This window comes from Salvelinus sp. IW2-2015, linkage group LG23 (assembly GCF_002910315.2).
Source record: "Salvelinus sp. IW2-2015 linkage group LG23, ASM291031v2, whole genome shotgun sequence".
NCBI classification, from domain to species: Eukaryota; Metazoa; Chordata; class Actinopteri; order Salmoniformes; family Salmonidae; genus Salvelinus; species Salvelinus sp. IW2-2015.
In genome coordinates, this window is record NC_036863.1 from 20,258,850 (window position 1) to 20,285,573 (window position 26,724).

Genomic DNA, 26,724 nt, shown 5'->3' on the forward strand with positions numbered 1-26,724 from the left:
CATGGTGAAATGTACTTGCCAAACTATGTACCTGCACATTTATTGTCATCTAATATGTTTTTCTTAGCGTCATAAGTTCTGATACAGTTGAAAGTATGGAATGCAACTAGAAAGATTGCACCAACACAGGAAAAAGCTTGTGGGTAAATGTAATATGATAGTTATGTCGCCATGGCTAAAAGTACAAGATATAGCTTATGTGGTCCTCTGTAAGTCAGTTGGTAGAGCATGGCGCTTACACCGCCAGGGTTGAGGGTTTGATTCCCTAGGCCACCCATACGTAAAATATATGAATGCCTTACTGTAAGTCACTTTGGATAAAACTGTCTGCTAAATGGCTTATTTATTTATATATATATACTCAAAGAAACCCTACATACGGCTATGTTTAACTAATGTTCAAAGAAATCTCCATCAAGTCACTATTTCAATGTTACGGACGCCTCATCACCGTGGCTGACCATTGTCGTTACTCCACACAATGAGAAGTTGCAATTTTCTGTGAATGTATTGTTACTGTTTACACTTTAAGAAACCTTTGACCTTTTGAGACAGTCTAGCCAATGGCAGATTTTTACTTGATTTTACCAATGTGTGTGAAAATGTAGCTTAGTTAGAGCTATTATTGCATTTGAGTACAAAGATAATTGAAAGAAAATTCTGAAACCTCTGAGGGTTTATCTCAGTCCCACTGAAGTTGTGCCTGTAGGGTACTAGTAGTAAGCAGCAGCAATGGGCCCACAGGCATGAATCACATATCCATCATTAGCTGTGTATAGAAGGCTCCATTCAAGTGTACATACACTTCATCAAATGTGTTATTGCTTATACACACACAGCACCTTMTATGGTGCCACTCCCCACGGACGCAGACCTGGTGCCTGAGAAAGAGGACTAGTTCACATAGCTCATTTTTATGAATGGTTTACAGGACTGTTATTACAAGGGGCAAGGGGCACAGGCACAAAGCAAGAGGTTGTTTGCAGTCCTACGTCTATCTGAGGCCTTGTAGATATTATAACATGCATATAGTCCCAACACTATTACAGGTCCACAGAGAGTCAGCTGATATGATCATTCATTGTGTGGACTGTTTTGTAGCGTGTTGTAAATTGAAAAAATAAAGACTAGATTTCTGCAAGTCTGTCTGTGTTAGTGTCTGTGTGACACCTACACTACATTAGCCTGGTCAACCAGACTGACTGCTGCATTCACCATTGTTTTCCTTCACTTTATCGTACAGTATGTGAAGTGAAACAGTGGTTAGCACAGTGGTCAGTTTAGTTATTAGCAAGGCTTATAGTACACTGAGCTATGGATGTGTTAAAGCCAGTTGCTATATCATAAGCATGTCTATAGTGGATTATGGTAACAAATCTACCCCTGCTCAATGCAATCGTGAACTGTTATTACAGTAATATGCCTACGAACTTGATTATTCAGTCGGGAAAGGTAACAATCAAACCTCTGGCCCAAATCAAAATGCCAAAAACAGAGTTGAAGAAAAACAGATGTAATTGCAACTTAATTTTTTTTCTTTATTATGTACAAAGGACTCCAGCACATTTCAATATCCTCACAAGGCAGCAGGATATTATTGAACTCTTCAACAGTTACAATTTGAACAGATGAATTACACAAGGCTTAATAAGGCAGAGAGGGAAGAGAGTCAGAAGCTAAGAAGCATGACGGCAACAACAACAAAAACAGCAGTAGAAAAACAATGTCCAGCTTTGTTACATACGTAGGTATGTATAAAAACATTTTACAGCCTCCCAACTCTTCCTTTGTGCCACATCAAAGAACCCTCCAAAGAGGAGGGAGGGGTAACTGACAATGTAGAAACGGAATATATTAAAGCAAAAAGATATACAGCTCATTATCATATCAAGTCCCAAAGGTACTGTAGTGATAGTTGAGCCTTCAATCTCCCGACTCTTCCGATTCCCAGCTCATGTCGTGACCAGAAATGATCCTCGACCTCCTCATACTGTATGCTTTCATAGCCTACTATTATCTGTTTGATTACTGTGATACTGTTACATCAATATAAAGTGTTATTAACCACGTCTGTTGACAGCAACTCAACCGTAAACAACAAATATGTATCAAAGTGGAAGTGATCCTGTTTGTGGGAATGGTTGATGACAAAGCTGAGACCAGAGAACGCATGATATCCACTGGCTCTACACTCATTATTAGCTCTTGTTTTTTAATCATTCATCATATATAGCTTTCATATACAAAATGTATATACATATTATATAAGATTTTGGAAGGACAGGCTAGGCCAATCTAAAATGTACAAATACTCTTCCAACAGATCAGTTAAATCTATCTGTGTTGTTAAAATTCGTAGGCGTTTTAGTGCTATAAATATGTTCAAGTCAGATAAATATTTACTTTGGCCATGACGGTGGGTGCCTGTATCTGTATATCGGAACAACAGCAGGGGGCACCATGGCAACCTTTACAGTACAGTATATGGACAAGGGACCCTTGGAACCGTTTTACCAATTTTTCAAGTCATTAAAAAACAGGTTGGTTTTCTATTAAAATATAAGAAATTGCACATATCTTTTCATGGGCCTCATCTAAAACTAAGCCAGTTAAGTTTTAATAGATAAAGGCTGCTAGAGATACTTCGACATGACTAAAGTGACAAAATTGGGAGACATTAAGCAGTAAAAATAGTGCGTATTGTGCAGATTTGGAGTAAAGGTGTGTTATAAGCTTCAGAAATGGAAACACAACATTCCATAACWGGAAAGTGGCAAATCCACTTCATTCTGTTCTCTGGCCCTCTAGAATCAACTTCACAAAAACCCCAACACTGATTGACTCAATTGGAAAGGCATAAGCAGAGAAGAAAAACTGACACAACAAAGAGTGATGTAGAGACAAGCTTCAAGAGGGAGAAAACACATAGCTGAGACAAATACTGTAGTGAAAGCATTTTAGCAGGGGAGTGGACCAGTGTACTTTTTAGTGCTAAACTAATGGCAAGGAGTATAGCCGAGCAAACAGAAAGTATGGATTATATAAAGTGACATACAGCAATATCACTACTAGAAGTCAGTCCCATCTTCATTTGTGCGTTATAAAAGTCAATATAAATATGTCATAGAGAATATAATACACACAAGTGAGCTAGCTGTCGTCAAGGTTAAGTCAAGTAGCTTACTCAACTGCTGAGTACACTCTGGCACTTTCACATTGAAGGTTCAGTTCAGTTTGAAGGGAAAGCTAGACCATGTAAGGAAGCTTCCCACTGGGCAAAAACTGCTTGAATCAATGTTGTTTCCACGTCATTTCAACCCAAAAAATGAAATGTGATGACGTTGAATCAACGTGGAAACTGATTGGATTTTCAAAAAGTCAGCAACTTTTAACCTAAACCCAATGACATGGTGACATTTTTGGTTGATTTCACATTGAATTTACGTTAGTTGACCACTCAATCAGATTTCAGTTGTGTTCAAAGACCTACAGTACAGCCAACTGCACCCCAAATAGATATCAGTACAGAGGAGCTATCGGCAATGCAATGCCAGGGTTAAGGGAAAACGCAAAGTGCAGTCATGGATTAGGATATAGGCATGTTCAATATCAATATCACCTTGATGTACTACCCACATTTACTAACTAAGCCATTTGATTTCATGTGTATTGTCTAGGTGTCTGTATCATTTGGTGTGGTAAGGCAGATGCCAGCAGAAACGATAGATTCATCATCATCAAATAGGTATGGATATAGACTGTACACCAATGACAAGGTTGAAATGACTGATTGCGTGACTAATAATTTCCATTGCTGACGCACTAATTTCACAGCATTACTCATTTGTGCCATGTAGGAGAGTTGCTACAGAGAGAACCAGCTTGACAGGCCCATCTAACACACCATAGGCTACTTTCTCATGAGGGGATTTCTGTGCCTTTGACAGTACTGCTCCTCTCCTCTCTTCAGTCTCCCCTTTGATAAAGGTGAAGCTTCAGATACATTAGTTGCCGTGTTCTCCAAGAGGAGGTGCAGAAATGTAAACATGTTATTAAAACCACAAACCAACAACTATGACAATGAACAAAGAAGAGATTCAAATGGACCTATCTATATGACTAGAGTTACTATCATACCCATTGTGCCCTTAGGCACAGATCTAGGATCAGTATACCTATCACAAACCCTAACTGGGACTATTAGGGGGAAAATTGACCATAAATCAGTGTCCAAAGGAAACTCCCTCCTACTCCATTTCGACACTCCAGCTCCAGGCCACATTGTTTCATCCTGCTATTTCTCAGGGGTCTGTCTGAACAAGGTGGTGTTCAAATTCACAGATCTATAAATCATCTGTACATGGATCCTTATATACAAAGATGAGTGAATCTACATGATGCTGAGCACAGTCCCACCCTCAAGAACAAGCAGGTAGCTCTTCTCCCCACCCCCCCATGAATGATTAGCCAGGATGCAGAGTTGTTGAAAAAGGACATTGGTCTTTACTCCTCTTCTTCCTCACCCTCCTCTTCTTCTCCCTCTCCCTCCTCTTCTTCTTTCTCCTCCTCTTCATCTTTCAACTTTAAGCCTTCCATCTCTCCATCCTCCAACTCTCCCTCAATCCCCTCTCCATCCCCCTCTTCATCACCAAAAGGATCCTCAATTTCTTCCTTCTCATCTCCGTAGGAAGAGATGGGTGAGTATTGGGGAAGGAATAGGTGAGAGCTATCGAGGGCCTTCGAGCTGGGTAGAGGGGTGCCGATGGGGCCAGAGAAGGGGCCAGAGATGGGGCAAGAGATGGGGAGAGGGGGGAAAGACTCAGGGCCAGGGCTAGGTTGGGGGTCCCCTGTCCCCCTTGTAGTAGCAGCAGCACCAGCCACAGCAGCAGCAGGAGGGGGTACAATACCAGCCCCCGGGCCTGTTGAGAGAGCCCCAGTGTCGGGTAGGTACTCCCTGATCTCCCCTGGCTCCAGGGGGTCTGGTCCACAGGGGTCGTGTTCGCTGCAGGACAGCCGTCCGTCCAGTTTGGAGATGAAGAGCATGCCGTCGCGGTGCAGTGTGCAGTAAGAGCTGGGACACATCTCACAGAAGGAGGCCGCCTCCTTACCACACAGGTCACACTGGTGCCACGGGCACTCCCACCGACCTGCAGCACAGAAAAGGCAGTCAGACGCAGTATATCAGACAGAAGCAGTCAGACACAGCCCTGCATCAACAGTAACAGAGAAGTAATCAGCACACTGAGACTGCTAACCAGTGATCTGACAGACATCAAACAGTGAAAATGCACGAAATACGTCATGTATATAATTCTACAATCACACAATCCTACAGTAACAGCGAGGAAATAGAACAAACCACTACAAGCTATGATAACTACTCAAAAATGTCCTCTGACAGGAACCGAACTGGGCCACTGACCTGCAGGCCTCTTTGTGAGGTTGAGACAGTCTGCGTGATAGACCTTGGGACAGCCTGGTCTCTTACAGGACACAATCTGTCCCCCATCCCCACAACTGAAGCACTCGTCCTCCCTCTCCTTGGTCACCTCCATCTTGTTCTTCCGTTTAGCCTGGACCTTTTTCTTCAGCTTGCGGCCCTTGTCGTCTGCTGGAGGGTTGTTCTGGGGAAGGATGAAGAGTCAGGCTGTTAATAGAGACACAAACACCCAAACTGATGATGCCCCTGTCAATCAAATATCTCATTCCCCTTGACATTACTAATATTTTGACTACTGTATCAAGTGCCCTTGGATTTGTGGAAAGAGATTTTAAAATAGCAATTAATATTGTTTCTACTATGTCATTCTACTATCCCATGTATCTTATTCATTCTGTGGATCATGTTATCAAACCCAATAACAACATCTCGTTCCAGTGTCTCCTCTCACCTTTGGCCGGACTCCTAGGAAGCCGCTGCAGTTTGGAGCTCCACATTTACACACAGTCTTCCCATTGGCCAGACACTCCAGATTGTAGTTGAACGTCAGCTCTGTGCCTGGAGACAGGCAGAATGACCCATAGAGGACAGATATAAACCAGTATACACAACAAGTGATGCAGAGATGGACATGAACTGCTGATAGATTTACCTATATAATTACCTTATAATAGACTAGTACTGTAAATATACTGCCTATGGACTACTCTGTCCTGGTGAATATTATGCAACTTCCTTTTCTTCTTTAACTAGTTCAATGCTCTTATATTTCTCCTGTAATGCCTATGTAATGAAAAGTGTTGCCAAAAGTCAAAGCTTTAACATAGCACAAACTCCTCATGCCAAATCTCCGCTCACCTGCAGGGATGTCTATGAGAGCGAAGAGCCCCACACGTGTATCTCCATTCACCGTCCACTTCTGGGTCTCACAGTTGGGCTGGCAGCTGTGGTTCATGAAGCGGGCCTGATTCCCCTTCGGACCAGCGTCGATGATCCGATCCTGACAAACACACCGAAATTAACAACACTGTTCAATCATCAATGTACCACTAGCCACTTTAAACAATGCCACTTAATATAATGTTTACATACCCTACATTACTCATCTCATATGTATATACTGTACTCTATATCATCTACTGCATCTTGCCATCTTTATGTAATACATGTATCACTAGCCACTTTAAACTATGCCACTTTATGTTTACATACCCTACATTACTCATCTCATATGTATATGCTGTACTCTATACCATCTACTGCATCTTGCCTATGCCGTTCTGTACCATCACTCATTCATATATCTTTATGTACATATTCTTTATCCCTTTACACTTGTGTGTATAAGGTAGTAGTTGTGGAATTATTAGGTTAGATTACTTGTTGGTTATTACTGCATTGTCGGAACTAGAAGCACAAGCATTTCGCTACACTCGCATTAACATCTGCTAACCATGTGCATGTGACAAATAAAATTTGATTTGATTTGATCTTTCTTATATCTCTCAGATATGGGACAGACACTTCAGAACAAACTTCCTTTAGATTTCTGTTGTTCCATGTAGTGAATCTGTTATTCAATGCATTTGTATGGGCTAATAGTAGTAAGGCCAAACATTTTTTTCATCAAATCATTTTTTTATATATATTCTGTGATACCTCAAGGCGTCTTAAAATTCTAAATCAAATAGCTAAATGATCCTTGGTATAACCTTTTCAAATAATTCCATATAATGTAGTTTAGTAGAAACCCCCCTCTCCTCCCCCGGCTTAGACAGGGCTATGCTGTGCTTCTCCACCCATATAGTATAGTCTACATGCTATTTAATTGAGACCACCCATACAGGCACACTTGATTTCACACGCCCAACAAAAGAGAAGATATGTAGGCTACTGAAACTAGTCAATCAGCAAGAATGAGGGTATTAGAGTTTGTGAATATTGCAACAGAGGTGCTTTTAATACAATAGATGGCAAATAGCCTACAAAACAAAGATAACCGTTTTGAAATAATCTGGCATATATTTGATAGCACTGTGCAATTTGCAGGCAGACACAAATAAATGTGTTTTCAATATTTATTTCCAGTCAATTCCGGAGCCACAACTTTAGCCTATCATATTTAGTAAGTTAATTTCCATGGAAATTACGCTATCACTCATATTTCATATGTCACAACGATTCATCGATACGTATGCTATGATGCTGGTAAGGTTGTCTCTCGCACCTACAGTACTGGTCATAAAAAAAGCTAGCTAGCTGATGGATGCAAACAATGTTCTTCCCCAAAAACATAGCAAAACAACATAATCTGTTTCAGTAGCTATCGTTAGCTCTAAAATAACCCTAATTTATAAAACAGTTCTTATTTGATTAATGGTGGTCGGACCCATCTATGAGAAGCTAGCCACAATATGGATTAGCCACAATAGTTGACTTTGCAGTTAGCCTTCAAAATAAAAGTATGTCATTGACAGTGATGCAAATGAATACAAATAGTAGAATTATGCCATTGTAACAGTATAACTTTAGTACGTCCCCTCGCCCCGACCTCGGGCGCGAACCAGGGACCCTCTGCACACATCAACAACGGTCGCCCACGAAGCATCGTTACCCATCGCTCCACAAAGGCCATGGCCCTTGCAGAGCAAGGGGAAACCCTACTTCAAGTCTCAGAGCAAGTGACGTAACCAATTGAAACGCTATTAGCGCGTACCCGCTAACTAGCTAGCCATTTCACATCCGTTACACCATAATTGAATAGATCATAATAAACGAGGTTGGAACGTTGTTATACAAAATCAACAAAAGCCAATAATTTGTTAATTTGACAAAAATATGTTGAAATCACACTGAATGTATTAGAATTTAGAATTGCATTGGGGGCATACTTATTTCACTGTACAGCCTTACCTATGAATTGTGGATCAATGACATGGGGTATCAGTCTTCTCAGTGACACCCAAAGAACATTACCGTTGTAGCTCTTATTGCGGGACTCTGAAACAACTGAATTGAGCCACATTTATTGTCAACCTACTATGTGTATTGAACATTATTCCAAAAGAAAAACAATACTGTGTGGATGTTTTGGAGTCTGATAACTCTGAGGAGGGCGTTGGGAAAAATATCTTGGTTATTGAGTAGACTGATACCCCATTTCATTGATCCCCAATCCTTGGGTAAAGCTGTACAGTAAAATATGAATGTCAATACACACAATAAGCTGACTGGGGAGGTGATTTCACACAGTTACAGTCCCGCGATAAGAGCTACAACGCTAATATTTGCGTAACTCTTCACAGTTGTGTTCTGTGGGTGTCACCGAGTAGACTGATACCCCATTTCATTGCTTCACATTCCAACCTTGTTTAACATTATCTAGTCTAAATATGGCATAATTCCACCAATTGTAACCTTCTGCATCACTTTCAAAGGGGTACTTTTATTTTGAAGGCAAACCGCAAATTTCACTATTGTGCCTAATCCTTATTGTGGCTAGCTTCAAAACACATAACCCGGTCCGGTTGAGCCTCACTAGCCAGATGAAGCTAGCTGGGTGCTTATAACGTTAGCTTTGGGCAACAGGGTTAAGTATTTGGCTAGCTATTTATTTTCATGAACTGAAGTTCAATTTCAATAGGTGAACAAGTGGCAACCTAGCTAATACTTACTCACAAGGATTCCTAAATCATTGCTAAGAATAATGAAAATGACTGCAGTTTCTACTGCTCATCGATTTCAGGCTAGTTGTATTGGTGCTAGCTAGGTACCAAGCTAAAGCTAACTAGCTACCCCAGAAGTAGAGGTGAAGCAAATAATGGCTTGTTACCAACGCACTATTGTAAACACATCGTTCGTGGCTGGTGTGTGCTTGTTTACAGACTTTTTTGTTCAGCTTTGACAGTGCTACTGTTAGTAGTGGGGGCACTTGGCTTGCACGTGCAAATTCAGCACACACAACATTCTATAATAGAATTGTGTTATTTGACGTGTATCTTTTTTGACACGCAAAGACCCAAACGGCGTTCCATAGTATGCTGACATCACCTGGTGGTAAATTAGTTAATATACCAATAAGAAAGAGAGTTCCAAACCTCTCTGCCAACAGCTTCCTCTCTACGCTCAAAACACTCCCAGACAGTCCTAGAAAAATTCTTGCTTGAGAAATTGCCCTTTGCTAAGAAGCTATTTTTGTTTGCTTTTGACCATTTTAATTGAAAACAATCACAGTAAGGTACTAAATTGTTACCCAGAAATGATTTGATATTGAGATAAAAACAGCTGCATTAGACCTTTAAGTCCTGACTCCTGAACCCTACCTTGTCCAGAGTCAGCATGTAGAAGTTACAGATGTCGTTATCCTGGGCGTGTTTGATCCTGGCCCGACACTCCTCCTCATCGATCACCTCTCCTACGTACTCATTCACAAACTCCCCCTGAGAACACACAACCATGACAGTCAGCAGGAGAGATACGGTGGAACACTCATTCTAATATTAATCATCAGGTATGAAAGTAAGGCGGTACAGACCAGTACGGCGTCCCGGCAAAATAAATTGTGGGGGTACACTGTGCTGGTAAAACGTGAGCCGATCACAATTAATACAACATGCCCMAAAAAATATAGTCAATCACGTCATTACTTAACATTACTGAATGTCAGCTGCAAGAAAAATTTGCGAATTGACTGTATACGCTCCAAATTGCGTTGTGGTTCGAGGAGAACACTTACATTTTGTCAAGGCAGAGATGAGTAGCCGAGACCAAGGCGCGCGTGGACAACAGTGGATACATCAATTCAGGCTACAAGCGTAGGCCTAATGACAATCGCAGAATGTCATTACAATACATGTACTGTAGGTGTTTTGTAACAGATGTCTCTTTCCATTCATCAAATTTCAGGTGCACAGTGCACTGTTGGGGTTTGGATGCTGAAATTACAAATGTTTCAAGTTTTAATGTGCGCGGGTAGCCTTTGTTAAGTGATTGTTTGACAATCAGATGAAAAAAATCATTATTGCTTGTGTTTATGCCACATTAAAATGGATAGGGGGCGTGTCCATAAGGCTAAGGGAAACTAAGTTTTCCCTAAAGTATATGTAATTAAATTGACAACATTATATAACCTAATTAGCTTACTCTTGTCTATACAGAAATAAATAAAATTATTCAACATAGGCTACTACAACAGAAAGCATGATTTGGCCACAGAGGATCATTGACTTCTTAAAAATAAAAGCTGTGGATTGTTTTAAATCGCATGGCCTACAGTCGGAAGAGCCCGCAATTTGTGCAGCGCGTGCTGCAAATACCAAATAGATTGTTGAGTTGCGACTGTCAGTGAAAAGCAGAGACCCAGCCAGCCAGGCATATCGCAATATTTAAAATACAATCGCGTAAAAGCTGTTTGGAAAGCAAATGGCTATTGCTGTGTAGAGATAACACTGAAAAGACACCAATCTGTCTATGAGTTATCAAAATTCTTAACTTAATTGATCGAACAGAAGCCTATCTCATTGGCACCAGCGGAGAACATCAGCCATATCCTTGGTGAGTGTGCATATTCACTGTCTTTATCATTGGGTCAGTGTTCCTTTTGTTTGTTTTTGGACAATCATTTCCTCCTCCAGGTTAGATGGACGTCATATTGTATTTGTGTCTCCCCTTTTCGTAGGCCGATTATATGAATCAGACAATATCGTATTTATTGATCTGTTTGTCAGTGTCAGCAGAGTAGGCTACCCTGTAATTTTTGTAGTATACTTGGGGGGTCCCGTACCGGTAAGAAATTAAATCTATGATTTCTTGAACAGCCAAAAGATTGTGCACATTTTCTAGAAAAAAAGTCTGCTGGGACTGAAATCTGTCGGGATTGCAGAAGAATCAAAGTCCCCTTTCAATTCCATAGCTTTTTGAAAATAGTTTTAGCCCCAGGGGAKACAGTTTCATGGCGGCACATTGATCTCTACTTAATTTACTCTATAGTTGACATGTATTACCTTCTTGATGTCGTGGGCACAGCGGAGGCCCCAGCCTCGTGCCAGCGTCCTGAAGATCTCCACCTGGCTGTACTGGCGCTTGGTGAAGGCCTGGTTAAGACAGCCTTCCCCTGCTGGGCACACTTGAGGGTGGCACTCATACATCAGCATGCGGTTGATACACTCAGAGTCAATGCCACAAGGGTTCTCGTCCGATGCCTTGCAGTTACAGCGCGGGATCTCTGATAGGTCGGCCGTAATGAACTGCACCTTCCCGATTGGCCTATTCACCTGAGGGGTAGGAGAGTGATGTCAGAGGAATTAAGATGTCAAGGGGATGTTCTAATACTTCTACAGCTCAAACTTCATATATACATTTTGTGTGGCAAAAGGTGTGGCAGTTACCTTGATGTGTCTGTATGGCGGGGGTTTCTTGTCGTTCCTCCTGTCCTCCTGAAGCTGTCTCAGTTCTTTCTCTGCCTGCAGTTTCAGAAACCTGCTAGCAGCTTCCTCCAAAGCTGGGGAAAGATTAACATTAAGTAAAAAACAATCCTTTTAACTTTGCTTTGTGGAAAGTCAGTGTCCTAATAGTGCACTGTGCACCTGCCAGTTTTCCTTTCCAATTCGCAAGAGGCAAAAACCTGAGATGTGTATTTAATGACGAGATGCTCATGTTTCCGCCCTAACAATGAGAGTCGTTGTCCCAAAAGCGGGAAGGCAGATGACAAGCTTAGGTCTGCATATTATGCCCATAGAAACGCATTGGGCTTATTCTGGACAGATTTTGGCGAGAGTGAGCCCTCTCGCTTCGCCTCTTCCTCTCTGCTGAAACTCTCACCGGAGAAAGCATCCGAGTGAGCGAAACAGCTCCCCTCGGTCTTACTATATGTAGCCCATGTATCTAATCCAGTCTGGCTAGAAATAGTATGACATGTCATACTCTTTTGGTCCAGACAGCATCAGCTATATATGGTCTACACATACTGAGACAGAGGCCGTGTCTAGTTGGATTTGACAGTTCATGACGCTTTTGTATTCTGATAATGGAGTTCTGATCATAAAATTCCGAACACGTCATGCGTCTGTCTACATTTACATTTAAATGTGTCCACCTTGCCCACATTGTATCCATTCCCGCACTATATTCAAATGCCAGTATGCATTCTATAAAAGGTGGAATAGGTAAAACAACAGCTGATGGCAGTATCTAACTACTGTAGCTAAGTAGCCAGCTAAGCTCTGTAGCCAGCCAGCAAGTTAGCAAGCAATGCWAGAGGGATTGCAAACGAGTTAGCATAAAAATAAAATAAATACATCTAAATATTAGCTCGCTGGCTAGCATTTATGAGGCCAGCAAACACTTTCCCCACACCCTAGGAACGTATTTCCGTCAACATTATAATGAAAAGGTGCCTCTGTCCCAAAAACACACATTTTATGAGTTGTGGGAGGAGTGCTGATGACTTCGCCCACTGTATGCGCTTTCGGTAGCCTGACTGCGTCCAGACTGAGGAAAAAYCGGCACAAAATGCAACCCTGACCACCTCCTGAAGTCAGACAGATCTGACAGACAGATCTGAACACAATCAGACCACAAAGCGACTTTCGTGCGTCTAGACAATTGCAAGCTTCGTATTCTGATAGCAGAAGTCGCATGTAAGTGTCAAGTTTAGACACAACCAGAGAGCGCTGATTCGCTCTCTTGGATACTTTATCTGAGATTGATGCGTCTTTCTGTTGGCGTGCGTCTCGGTCAAATAAATGATCAATATTTCAATATTTTATTTGGACGGGCAAGGAGGTAGGTAGGGCGGGCCAGGCCCCCTAAGGCCCTCCCATAATGCCGGCCCTGCATGGCTCCCAAAGTTTTCATACTTATTCTCGGTAATACCAATTACCCCATGAAGACATTCTTTAATAACCTTTTACTGCAGGGTCACACAGTGTTTGTTGGTAGTCTTAAACAAATCTATTTTGAAACTAAAGTATACACCTCATACACAATGTTATGGTCTTAAAAAAAAGAAGACACCTACACCATGTCAGAAATAGAGTTCAAATGTATTCAAGTTTGCATCCCAATAGTACACTTTATATACATSACAGAAGACTGAAATATTACAAAACCGTTTGACATAGAAACACCATATATAAAAAATAAAAAATGAATTATGAGATAATGAAATATATGAATAACATTCCACACATGAGGCCACTAGGTCATTTAACTGCAGGAAAGGGCTACAAAAGTATACTCGGTCATAACAGACTTCAGAGGGGCAAATAAAACTCATAGAATTAAAAGGAAAGTATTACATCTTCCTAAGTCTGAGGGTGGTTTTAACCTTCCAGACGTGGAATTGTATCAACTCACCACCCAAGGCTTTTACTTGAGACATATAGTTAAATGCACTAAAGAGGAACAATGGGTACATATTGAAGATGTGCATGCTCATCCCTCAGAATATTTTTATGTGTCAATTTTCAAAGGATAAAGCTAAGAATATTAACAACTTCCTAGTTAAGAACAACATGGAAGAAAATGAAACGTATTCTACAAGAACCAATCTCACTCCCTTATAACACAACCCTATGGAACAATCCTTGGATAGCTTTTCAGAATTCACCGATAAATTGGTCCACTTGGAAAACTAAAGGCATAAAAACCATAAATTACTTGGTAATAGGAAATAAATGTATTTCCATGACAGCTTAAAATTTTGAATTGACTAATGTAGATATTTTCAAGTACATCCAACTTAAGTTTTATATCACGAAATGTTGATTAGAAATCTTTTGGACATCAGAGCAATCTTGAGGTAATCCTATTTGAGTCAGAGAAGGATATTCATATGATAGGTAAGCTGTACAAAACCTTGCAGAGAGCCTATCCAACTGACAATCTCTTAGAAACAAATATAAACTATTGGAATCCAGACTTAAAAATAACTGATAATGGCACAAGATGGAGGGAATGTTGGAACAAAACTAATGAGATTACAGTTAACARAAATGTACTCTTAATCCAGTATAAATGAATGTATAGAATGTATTATACAAGAGACAAAATTCACAAATTCTACAGCACAACGGCAGAGTTGTCTGAAGTGTAACACTAACGATGACTCAATAATCCATGCCTTCTGGGAATGTTATAAAGTCCAAAAGTTATGGGTGGAGTTAGAAAGTTGGCTGTCAGAACTATTACAATGTAAATTCACTTTTAGTCCGTCTGTCTGGATATTTCAAGACATGGCATATGAGGGCGCAGTGAGATACCCGATGGGTTGGACGATACTTTTCTCGTCAATCAAAAACTGGAAATCAACCAATCTTCCGTCGTTAACGCAATGGAAAGTTCAAATGCTTTATTATCTAAAAATGTAAATTGCATGGGCGAGGGAGAGAAACAAAATGGTGCATTTTGAGACCATGTGGCGTAGAGTGATGGGGGCGCTGGAGATGGGGGTGTGTGCTAGTGGGTCTGTGCAGGTATTATGTAGTTGATGTTTGTATGATGTTGTAGTTTGTATGTGTATGTTTTATATTGTTTATAAAATATAAAATAAGTTTCCTTTTAGTTGAAACTCTATATAAACTATATTCGACTACCTCAATTATTTTAAAAGTTGGTATTTTAAAATAAACTACAAAATACAACTATTTTCTGCCCAGGTCTGTTGGTGTGAATACCTTTCTTGTAGATGGCGTCTACACCCTTCCCCATCTTCTCCTTGTTGTTGGTGTCTACGTCCATGTAGGGGAAGACTCGGGCCTGGTAGGTCCACAGGTAGTCGTTGGAGCCAAAGAAGTGCACAGGGAACTCTCCTACATTGTGCCTCATACGTAAGATGTTCTCCGGAATGTTCTTGGGATGGCTGACCTCCGCAGGCCACCACCTAGACAGAGGATAGGAAGGGAAAAGACGATATGAATAAGAAAAGAAAATGGGTCACGGCCCATGGCAGAAAGACCCTATCATTTTGCAACCACTGCCATATTGTGAATAGAAATGCAGGTGCATTTTGGTTCTCAGTACCTTGGTTGTTTAGTAATGTCAGAACACTTCAGAGTTAGGATATTTTAGCATGGGGAATGTGGTTAAGGCAGGGGAGGACTTTTACTAATACACTGGATGCCAATCTGCTTCTGCTTTAGCCAACTTGCTGTTGTTTTGCCAAACCAATGCTGAGCCAGTAAGGTTGGTACCCAGGCAGCTGTACTAACCTGTATCGGCCCACTTTGACCCACAGGATGTCCTTATAGTGGGGCTTCTTCCCGGCCAGGCAGTCGTTGCAGAACCAACTGCCCTCGGGCATGTCGATGTTCAGACACTCCTGGTGGAAGGCAGCAGGACACGACTCACAGCACAGCAGACTGCCCCCTGGAGCATGGGAGAAGAATAACAGTTTGGCTACTGAACTGGTTTACGGGCTGGGCTCTAGTGTTTAAGAACGCTGATCACATGTTCTGCGAAAATTGGACGCTGATCATGTAATGTACATGACATAATAGCGTACCTATGCATATCTGACTCTAACAACACAACATATGTGGAGGCCGGCGTACCTTCGGAGCAGACAAAGCACCAGCTGACATTGACGTGTTCATGGTTGCGGAAACCCCTGCGGGGGGTGAAGTGGTTGGGACACAGGAAGCTGTTGTTGGCTAGGACCACACTGCCCGCTGCCATGCAGTAGTCATTGGCATGGTACGCCACAGGGCAGCGCACACAGCGCGTCAGACGACCTACAGGACACACAACACAGGGGAGACAGGCAGAATGAGCTGTTAGTTAGAATATCTGGTATACATTTACTTCCCACAGCTCACTTTAATTAGTTTGTCTTTCTATCATGCTGTTGAAATAAACTGAACTGCTGTGCAAAAATGTAAATTATTTTAGCACAAACGTGTGCAAAAATTGTTATATTTATTAACTCCAACATCATAATTTCTCCTGTGGAGTTAGCAATATACCRGGATTTCAATTGAGCAGAATTGCATAAAACAAAGCTAAACTGTGCTGGGTTAAGCAGAGCAGCACCCACCTTTGGAGACGGAGGGGTTGACAGGGTTGGTTATGAAGCAGGACAGACAGACGTGGAGAGAGCAGCGGAAACCCAGGTGCAGGGGGGCAGTGGGAGCGTGGTTAGCTATACACTCTCCATGGTAGAACTTCCCACACACTGGGATCATACAGCGCATCACGTCCTCCCCGGGCTTCTTACACGCAAAACAGGTGTGGAGACCTAGCAACAAACACATCAGCTTTAATCAATGGATTTGCTTTTACTAGCCAGAGAGAATTATGGATGCTACGATGAGAGGATGACAGGGGAGAATCAGCAAAATAGTGTGTGAAACAATCAGAGAGAACACTTAAAACTCTATGTGCAACTAATAATAGTCTTTCCATAATTTGGTCTGAGCAGTAATGGAGCTTAAAAACATGACACTAGCTAGGCTTCCATTGAATTGGCGACAGATTTTCATACAAATATTCTAAAATCCGCATAAAAACAATATGCGCATTTTCCCAGTAGAGATGTGTTTCCATCAAATTGACTTGTTGCAGATAAAAGGCTGTGCGTGATGACGTAGTGCACATAAAAATAGCTTCTGCGGTTAAATTCCCATGTACCGAATAACAAATACAAGTTCAAATGGATTTCCATCGCATTTTCAACTCTACGCACGTATAGCCTACATGATGAGATTATTATGGACAAAAGAGCAAGATTATTTTTATTTGTCAAATGGCAGCCAAGTATTGATGATCATGTCACCAGAATAAGACCATCAATATTTATTGGAAAGGAGCATCAAGATCATCACCTTGCACCTCATCTCCCTGTGACGTTTAAGTCCACACAACATGTCATCGCGTGACTCCAAGTTTACTTCGATAAGATGGTTATTATATCAATACTTGTGCATTAAAAGCTTTTCCACTGACATTTCTCACATAAATCATTTTACAGACACAAAACATTCCCACCTTTTTTGCCGCATTTTGTTTTGTCAACATTTGAACATTTAACTGAAAAATGTTCTGTTTCCATCAGACCTGTAATGACATTTTTTATCCGACATGAACTTTACTCCCATAAAAAGGTTGGATGGAAACCTGGTTAATGAGTATAGAGTGGTTGTGTTTTTAAGGAATATGTGCTTGACCCACCAGACTTGCACTCCTGGCAGACGAACTTCCCTATAGGAGGGTCTGTGAGGCCGATACACTGGAGGTGGAAGGCCCCACAACACTGGCCCTCACACAGCAGCAGCTCCCCAGTCTTCTCACACACCTACCATACAGTCCATAAACATTGAGACAACATTACAACAACATTTACACAACTATCTGAAACAATGAGTAAAGAGCAAATGCAGTCAGTCCATAATCACATATTGCAAATTAAAACAACACAAGGTAACCACTCCTACATTGGTGATGCGAGGCCTACTCACCTGACACACATTCTCTTTCAATGAGGCAGCGCCCCCTCTGTCCCCTATGATCTTCTTATTGGGGGAGAGTGGGCCATCGCACAGTGAAGACTCCTCCCTCATGGATGAAAAGCTGTCATCCAAACTGGATGTAAAACCCTGAGGAGCAAAGAAGAGGAAAATCAGCAGGAGAGTTCAAACACTGTAACACGATTCCATGTAGAAACATTTTTTAAATTTATTTTCATTATTAGATCATTATTGAGTAATGTCTATTTTACCATGTACTTTCTATGTTATTATCGGGTCAAACATGGACCATAAAATAGAGCTTGAGATTTGACCTATTGTCTGACCTCTGGGTCTAGGGTATCCCTCCCATCGTCATGAAGATCAGTTTCCTCACTGGGGGGCTTGGTGACGTCACAGTCTGACCCCTTCTCCAGGCTGCTCTGGGTCAGGGGGCAGGGTGCAGGGGTGCAGGGTGTAAACGTGGAGGGTGCAGGGGTAGCTGTGGTAGGTTGCTTGATCTTTGATTTAGAAAAGAGTTGTCCAGAGCCTGGGAACAAAAACAGTCAAGTCAACTTTGACCCCAAGACCAATCAGCCCTTTGAATTGACAATCATTAAGTAAACAACAGCAGTATGACAAAGAATTGTGATAAACAGTGTATAGTCTCAAATGTATTGATGCTAGTTCCATACTCATCTTAATCAAAAGTGAGAAAGACTCTTAAAAAGTGTGTAATATGGGCAGTTTGAGGGAGATCCTTCCTGTGTAGACTGACCTGAAGGAAGAGGATGACTTGATAAGATGGTCTTCAGGGACTTGACCTGTAATAGATAATTAACCAGTCAACCTGTTTTAAGGCCTTCATTACTGTGAAGATAAATGGAACCATCAGATACAAAAAAAAATCCTTATTGAACAAAGCACAACTATTCCCTAACACCTCCATACCCTCTTCTTTGGAATTGTGGCAGCCTCCATAATCTTCGGAGTTGGTTTCCTCTGTCTCTTACGGATGGTTTCCAAGTAAGGAACGTCACCTGCCACAAGACAACAGTGTTACTATGGACCTTTACACACATCTGGGATAATGACTACTACTACAGAGGAGTAATGTAATAAAAACAGCAATTACTTGGTTTCACGGCACATTGCATTTTGAAAACATTTAGTAATTTTTTGCAATCCAACCAAAGTATACATTTTATATATAAATAGTTTCTCACCAACATTCTTTGTCAGACCGTCACTCAGCAGCGAAGGGTCTGCTTCAGGAGGTGGGGTTAGAGTATCTATGGACAGGATAGGTGCATCCTGAGGGGGAGTATTCTCTATTGGGGGAGGGGCTTGTCCAGTGGGGGTCTTGGATCGTTCGTCTGGGGGCAGAGTTTGTATTTCAGGAAGTGGGTTCAGAGGGGCGTGGTCATGTGTGGTTTTCCCTGATGGTAGGGGATCTGGTTTGTTGCTGTTGGAATGTGCCACCTGGAATAACATGAAGAGGGTATAGAGCTGGGATCATAATACAAAACCCTGAAAATCCAAGAGATGCAATATGTTTGAGTGAGCTACCTTTCCCAAAGACTGGAGGGGCTTTTTCTGTTTCTTCCTTGTGCAGATTATCTGACTGTACTCTTCTGTCCATTCTATGAGTCTTTTGCTTGGTTTTCGAATTCGTTTATGTGCTGTGGAGGATAAGTGTGCAAAAAGTATGATTAGTGTACACCACACATGTTAAATCATTACATGTCATGATCTACAGAAGTTCATGGCCCTGCATCGGACACTTTTACTTCATAGCTGTTGATATTTTCATTATGGTATGACTTCAGAAGCAAAGTTAATGCATTGACCAGTAATTATCTCCTTTAGGATACCCTTCTGTAAAACCAAGGAAATAACAAAAACTCTTTACCTGTGGGTGCCTCCTGGCCTTCCCCAGTACTTTGTGTAGTGTTTGCAGAAATTGTGGCAGCGATAGTCTGCTCGTCCAATGCTGTCTTTGGCTGAAAGGACACTGATGGTTCTGCACCACCCTGCTCCAAAGGCACCATGTTCTGTAGTCTCTCATTCGTTAGCCTACTGCAGCCCTCCCCCACCCCCCCTAATGTCTCTAAATCCTGGTCAAACTTCTCCCAAGAATTGCTCGGAAGATGGTGCAAGGCTTCTATCCCAAGGTAGCCAGGTCCAGGAGACCTCTTACCAAAAGGCACTTTTCCATTCGGTTTCTTTTTAGTCTCGGACGAGCCTCTGTTTTTGGCTAGCCTTTTCACGACCTGGTTTGTGCTGCCTTCAAGTTGTGGGATTTCTACCTTCAGAGTAGATTTGGGTTTGGGCTTGGCCTTGGTTTTGCTCTTGCCTTGTTGACTTTTACTGAGACTCGGGCCTTGACCGAGTGACTCCTCTCCCAGTAAGGGTGGAATCACGGAAGGCTCCTCTTTTACATGAGCACTAGGTGGTCCGATTTCCAGCTCCAAGGGAGTTCCATCTTTCTCCCTGGTATCGTGCATGTCCTTCAGCAGCATGAGGAAAGTACTGAACTTGTAGTTAGTGTCTGGTTTAAAAGACACAGGTTTCCCATCACCCTCACTTGATTCCAGGGACTTGAAAGATAACTCTTTAATGTCTTTGAAGGCGTCCATGGGAGAGAAGCATGGCAAGGAACAGGAGGACATGTCAGACACACAGTTATTTTTCTTTGCCTTCCCAGATGTCAGAGGTATAAAGTCCACAGGCATCTGGGATATCAAGAAGCCCTCATCTTCAGTCTTAACCTCTGCTTCAAAGTCCTTCGACCTGGTGAACTTTGAGGAGGACTGATTATCGTTGTCAACCTTTAAAAGTTTTTCCTCTGTATAACAGTCTGTTTTGGTCTCTGGTTTATCAGAAGGAGTGTTTGTGGAAGATGACACCTCCTCCTCTGTCTTGTTGATAGGAAGGAAACAGCCAGGCTTTGGGCTGGAGAACAGATTCTGTTTCCGCACTGCTAACTCCATAGCTTTAAGAGCTCTGGTCATCAGGCGGTTGCTAGCAGGCAGATGTGCAGGCTGCTTGCCCAGGGCCTTCGACTCATCAGGAGGCTTGGGCACACTTGAGACTGGAGGCTTCAACTGATCAACAGGACGTTCTTTGACTGTTACACTATACCCTGGAGTCTTCGACTGATCACCAGTAATATCTTTGAATGTTGCATTGGACACTGGAGTCTTCAACTGATCAGAAGGGTGTTCTTTGACTATTACGCTGGACACTGGAGTCTTCGACTGATCAATAGAGCATTCCTTGATGGCCGCACTGGACGCTTGAGTCTTTCTGTTGACAGCAGCTGCAGTTTGAGTCTTTTTCTTGCAGGGGCCCTTGCTGAAGGCACTGTGGTTAGATAAGGAGGCGGTAGTGTTGAGACGCCTGTCTTTTCCTGGTTTGCTGAACCACAGGCGACTGTGTCCTTCAGGCTGCTTCTTCACCTCTTTTACTACTGGAACTGAGGGCTGAGTCTGAGCATGCTTGGATTGACGCTCAAGTGCTTTAGGACACAAAATATTGGGGATAGAGTCAAGGTCCGAATACGGACATTCTTTTATGTCCCCCTCTGGCTTGTTAGTGCTGTCAAATGTTGTTTTGGTGTTCAAGCACTCATTTTTAGCTTTAAACGCTTTACTTGGCTTCTTTTTGCTTTGAGGCTTCTTTGAAGTGCTTACTTTTGTTGGGGAATGTTTACTGTGTGGTGACAGAGATCCGTATGTTAAGTTGCTTGGTGCAAGGGGTATACAGTTGGATGGATTGGAAGGGGGAGTTGGAAGGGCCTTGCCCTCTTTTTCTGATGTGGACCCATCATAGAGGGTTGTATCTATGGAGTCAGGTATAGAGACATCCGTTTTGGGTCGCTCTGGGAGGACAGATTCTGCTTCAGCTACACTGGTTTTCCAAGATGCATTAAACCTCTTGGGTATCTATGAAGGCAAATAAAGCTTTTCTGTAATCACAAATATTTGTATTTTTAGGTACATTCAGGTAAAACATGATTCATTATTGTCCAACATATACAAAAGCTGTGCCACATATTTACAATGTATTTGTAGTCTTCGTCCCTTTGCCTTCCTCTCCTGCGCAGCAAGGGGAGCTGTTCGAACTCAAAGCCTCCATGAAATGTGTGTATAGCTTTCCCTGTGACCCAGGCCAGTTCCACAGGCTGCCCAAAGGTCCTGATGTGGTACAGCCGACAAGGCCTGTCACTGGGCTCTGCAGCATCATCACACAGGGGCAAAGGACCAAGGCCACTAGGTATTAGTGTTTGTAGATTTTCTATTAATTTAACCTTTATCACAGATATAACATATATTTTGCAAGAGCAAGATATGACAAGTGGATTGCGAAACACAAGACTTCCATGGTAGTGCAAATCTGTTCAACAAGATTAACTCAAACCAAACAACGGCTTGTTAAAATAATATCCAGGACCAAGGCCTACCTTTCATTTTGTGATAGGTTCCCTGTAGTGGGTCAACAGTCACCTCACAAGGCCACCAGGGTCTTCGGTTGAACTTTGCCCATATAACTTCACCTTCTAAAAACTTTACAGGTGGTAAGGACTTCTTCTTTGGGCTGCCCATCTGTTGACAGACACCAAATAAGACAATATTTAAATTACTTCAAGTCATGTTTCAAAACAATTCATGTTATGTATTACATTACTATATCAGAATGTACATGCTCTTTCACATATGCAAATATGTCTGTAAAAATTTGGTCAAAATCTTTATCTTCAAACATATACAAGCATTCCAATATTTTCCAAGACTATACGTTGACGAGTGGCCAGGACCACAGTCATTTAACATCTACAACCAATCTGGTTGGTATTGAGGTAAATTAGGTTAGGTAAAGTTTAAACTCGTCCCCAGTCTCAAATTGCTGGCGCATGACAGAGCCGGCGTCGATAGGCAAAGTTAAATCCTTGCAACTCTATTCTAATTTTTGCCAGATGCAACATAGTGCAAACCAATATTATATAATCAACTATCTTTTAAAATGTTTAAGAAACTTTCTTTAAACACTCTAAATGCATATATCAGCTCTGTACACACTCTCTGGCCTAGATGTCAGTCAACCTTACTAACGAGTGATTCCTCACGAAACTATACAGAATAAAACCGACCATGATTTGGGGGATTTTCACTCAATTAAATCCATAGGAGAGTTCTTTGGAGGAAGGATTGTTGACATACAGTATATTTTATATTTGTATCTTAAAGCATAATTAAGACATAATTAATAGAAGTTGGAATATTTGTGACATTTTGGCCTTAGCCAAATGTATGKTGTCATATGAAGCTTTACCGCTTTCTCTGTAATATGTGTAGTATTTTGATTTCAATAACACTTACATTCATTTATGAATTTTGAAAATATTAAACTTTTGAGTTGGCAAACAAATATAAAAGTATATTGTTGAACATAATAAACTCTACAGGCATTGAAAGTTCCAGAGTGGGATTTCTTCTACTTTTAGTTATGATCCAATTTGTAAGCATTACCAACACAGTGAATGTGAAAATGGATTTAAAATATTCACCTTCTGCTCATGAATTGCAGGATGTGCAATGATACAAGGAGGGCTGTGGTTACATTGCCTACTATGCCAATTTCTCTCTATAAAATGGGCCATAACTTTAAAACTAGCAGAGATTCCACTCTAGAACTTTGAAATGCCCATAGAATATATTATGTTCAACAATATATCAAAAAATGTGCCAAATCAAATATGGGTTATTTTCAATATTCATGTTTATATGTTTCAAAATTCATAAATTAATGTAATAAATGTTTTCTTTAAATCAAAATACTACTCATATTACAGAGCAAGCCGTAAAGCTTCATATGACACAATTTYTTGCTTTGTAGCACCTACAGATGAAACATTAAGGAGTCTGAAAAGGAGGCCTGGGCCTATGCTTTTAGATACAAATGTCAAATATATGTCAAGAATCCTTCCTCTAAAGAACCCTTCTATGGATAAAATTTTGTGAAACCCCCAAAATCATGCTCATTTTTAGTTCTAGTTTTGCGAGGAATCCCCCTAACCTTGTATCAACTGATCATGCAAACATCCCAGAGACTAAACAAAGCTCTGGATATGGACTGACTAATGACGTTTCTCTGTGCACATCTTTTATTGATTGCAAAAGGAAAAACTATTGACTATAATTTACCATGAGATGCTGGCGTATACTGAGCCAAACAGCAACTGAATGACATGGATCCTCTCCAGCTACAGTAGGAGGAGCTTATCGATTATAGAGGAAGTGATCTTGCTTGACCTTTCTGGCTAATTAACCAGAATTTAGGCCTCTCACTATCTTCATTAACATTTCACATATAATCAAAACCCATAAGCTTGACAATTTATGTTGCACAGTAAAACAGGTGGTCTGGACTGACAAGGAAGTACCCAGGCCAGAACTGTGACATGTTACAGGATTTAAATACGAGGGCTGTTTGGTACTGTATGATGTTGCTGTGAATAGCCATGTTATGTAAAAGCTCAGTAGTAGGACTTGCCATTGCAGGCCCAGAGGGGCTATTCCCAAGAGAGAGAGGCTCACAGTCACTCCCCCAGTCCTCGTCTGACCCATCATGTGCTGTAAATGGGGGGACACCAGGGGACTGCAAGCCTTTACCCACAGAGAGCCCTGGCTCTGGTATATTTTTAACCTTCAAGTTTAAAAGTCCAGGAAGAGGTTCAGGTGACTTTCCAACTTTTCTCTCTCTGTCTGTCAGAGGCAACGCTATATCCTCATCATCCTCTGCATTATCATCATCATTCTCATCATCAAACAAAGTGGACTCAAAGTGCAGATAGCCATTTGCAAAGGGGCTGTTGCTATCCAGTGAGAAAGCTGGACTGGGTGGGTCAGAGAAGCAACAGTCACTCTTCTTCTCCACACTAAGATTAGTCTTACTATTGTCTGTGTCTCTGCTGCCTGGCTGGGTAGCTGTGAGGGCCAAGGAATTTCCGATGTCAGTTTTCCCAACAGCATTCCGGGTATGCGAGTCTTCCCTGGAGCCCTGGGAGGCCCTCTCCCCGACTCCAGGTAGGACCAGGTCTGGGTGGCTGACCATGGTGGTCAGGTGCTGTAGCCTTCTCAGAGGGCTGTAGGAGGAAGATAGGTCCTTGATGAACCCATAGGTGGATGTAGATTTCGGGGCAGGGGCGGTGGACAGCTGCATGGCACGTGGAGGGTCTAGTCTTGAATTGTGGTTATGGTGCTTTGAGCAGGGGGAGACAGGGTCATTGGGGGCAGAGGTCAATGTTGGGTCAGAGCAGCAGGCCTGAGCATCTTTGATGGGCAGTTCATAGGGCTGACTCATGCTGCCATGTCTCCACCCTAAACATAAAAGTAAAACAGAAATAGGTTTAAAAAAGTGATAGCAACTTTAATTGGATGGATTTTCAATTATTGATCACATACATTTTGTTGTCTATAATTATAGTCTATTTATTGTAAGCTATCAAAGAGCATGTCAACAAAAATATGATAAAAAGTTATTACTGAGCTTCATTATCTATTAAATAGTTATCTTGCCCCACCTCAAAAAAAAAGATGAAGAATGAAACTAGGTATCAGGCAGCCATAATATCGTCATCATTCCACCCCGCCAAGAACGTGGAATCGTGGCAACCTACTGCACGTTTGGAAGGCCAACGGTCATGTTCAAATTAGACCAGCATAACTGTAATGACACGCTGTCCTTCCCAGCGTCAACGAAGGGTTAAATTGATTTCAAAAGGCTGATGTAGAAATCGCGAATGCCCATGAATAAAATGGACAGCTCTTGACAGCGCCTGCCGCCTGTGCATCAACTCTGTGTGCCATGGCTCACGAGGCACCAGAGATAGTGCATAGCTGGCAAGCTACAATACAGTATGGACACACAAGTTCACACAGCCACACATTCGTACAGACTTAACATCGACCGATGTCTACTGTACATACACAATCACGGAATGTTTAAACAAAAAAAGCGGATGTCAATGATATGCCGCAATAATCTTACCATTGAAATGTCCGTCACCGCAAAAACAACTGTCAACCCTTTAATTTATATAATTAAATGTGCTGTTTTCCAATTTTGTGAAATCGGATAAGGAGAATCCCAGTAGCAGCAATACTAGGCCAGGATCCTGTGGACATACACTGTCTCTACTTGCGATAGCTGTTACTCCACCAGCGGCCCCTTCAAAAGATAAATATATGCATGCATTTCACTTACTGAGAGAACCACCCCTTTACAGCAACATATCATAGTGTGCTATACGTTTCTAATTCCTTGTTACCTCATATTCAATGCATATTCTAATCAATTATTACTATTTCCTAGCTGTCGACCTGCCCCTTGCAGCCCCTGACTGCCCGTGTCTGTCTGTGAGAGCGGACCAATCGTCACTACCTCCCAACCCCCAGCATGAAGTATTTCTGAGGCTTTGAGTGCCACCAAAAATCCTAAAGATATGTGGGATGGAAAAAAGACGCAGATATTCCTCTCTACTGGTCCAATCCTCGATGAATTATCACATTAATTTCTAATTACTGTCATTCACATGTATCACTAATGACATGCGTGCCATTTGCTCAACTTGTGCCAACAATGGCATAATATCATACCCCAAATGGAAACCTCATGCGCTTTTTAAATTAAAGGATTATGTCTTCATGTAGATGCATTCTAATATGGCTATACCCGGAAAACAGATGGCTTCCTTTCCTTTAGACGAGTTGCAAAGCCTTATTTCCTCTGCTCACCGGGTCCTTCAAAATGGAGTCTGTTCACAAAAAAACAGGCCACAAA

At 41.7% G+C, this 26,724-nt stretch overlaps 1 protein-coding gene across 3 annotated transcripts; it reads right to left on the reverse strand.

Moving 5' to 3' along the window:
* Nucleotides 1–1,514: 1,514 nt before the first annotated feature.
* On the reverse strand, nt 1,515–26,724 carry LOC111950608 (histone-lysine N-methyltransferase, H3 lysine-36 specific). 3 transcript variants are annotated; one of them, XM_070434426.1, is made up of 23 exons: nt 26,617–26,724; nt 24,436–25,262; nt 22,346–22,487; nt 21,944–22,116; nt 19,793–21,827; nt 19,450–19,562; nt 19,107–19,362; nt 18,832–18,920; nt 18,659–18,704; nt 18,228–18,430; nt 17,893–18,030; nt 17,606–17,729; nt 16,473–16,673; nt 15,991–16,170; nt 15,649–15,805; nt 15,115–15,320; nt 11,827–11,939; nt 11,443–11,712; nt 9,763–9,879; nt 6,299–6,440; nt 5,892–5,998; nt 5,423–5,624; nt 1,515–5,147 (listed from the first exon to the last, which is right to left on the reverse strand). In XM_070434426.1, exons 2-23 carry the CDS (start codon nt 25,243–25,245, stop codon nt 4,504–4,506), a joined length of 6,468 nt encoding a protein of 2,155 aa, XP_070290527.1. In that variant the 5' UTR covers nt 25,246–25,262; nt 26,617–26,724; the 3' UTR covers nt 1,515–4,503. The 3 variants fall into 3 exon arrangements, with proteins under 3 accessions (XP_070290527.1, XP_023824101.2, XP_070290528.1); XM_023968333.2 differs by lacking the exon at nt 26,617–26,724 and adding an exon at nt 25,933–26,389; XM_070434427.1 differs by lacking the exons at nt 1,515–5,147; nt 5,423–5,624; nt 5,892–5,998; ... (1 more) ...; nt 9,763–9,879; nt 26,617–26,724 and adding exons at nt 10,151–10,374; nt 25,933–26,394.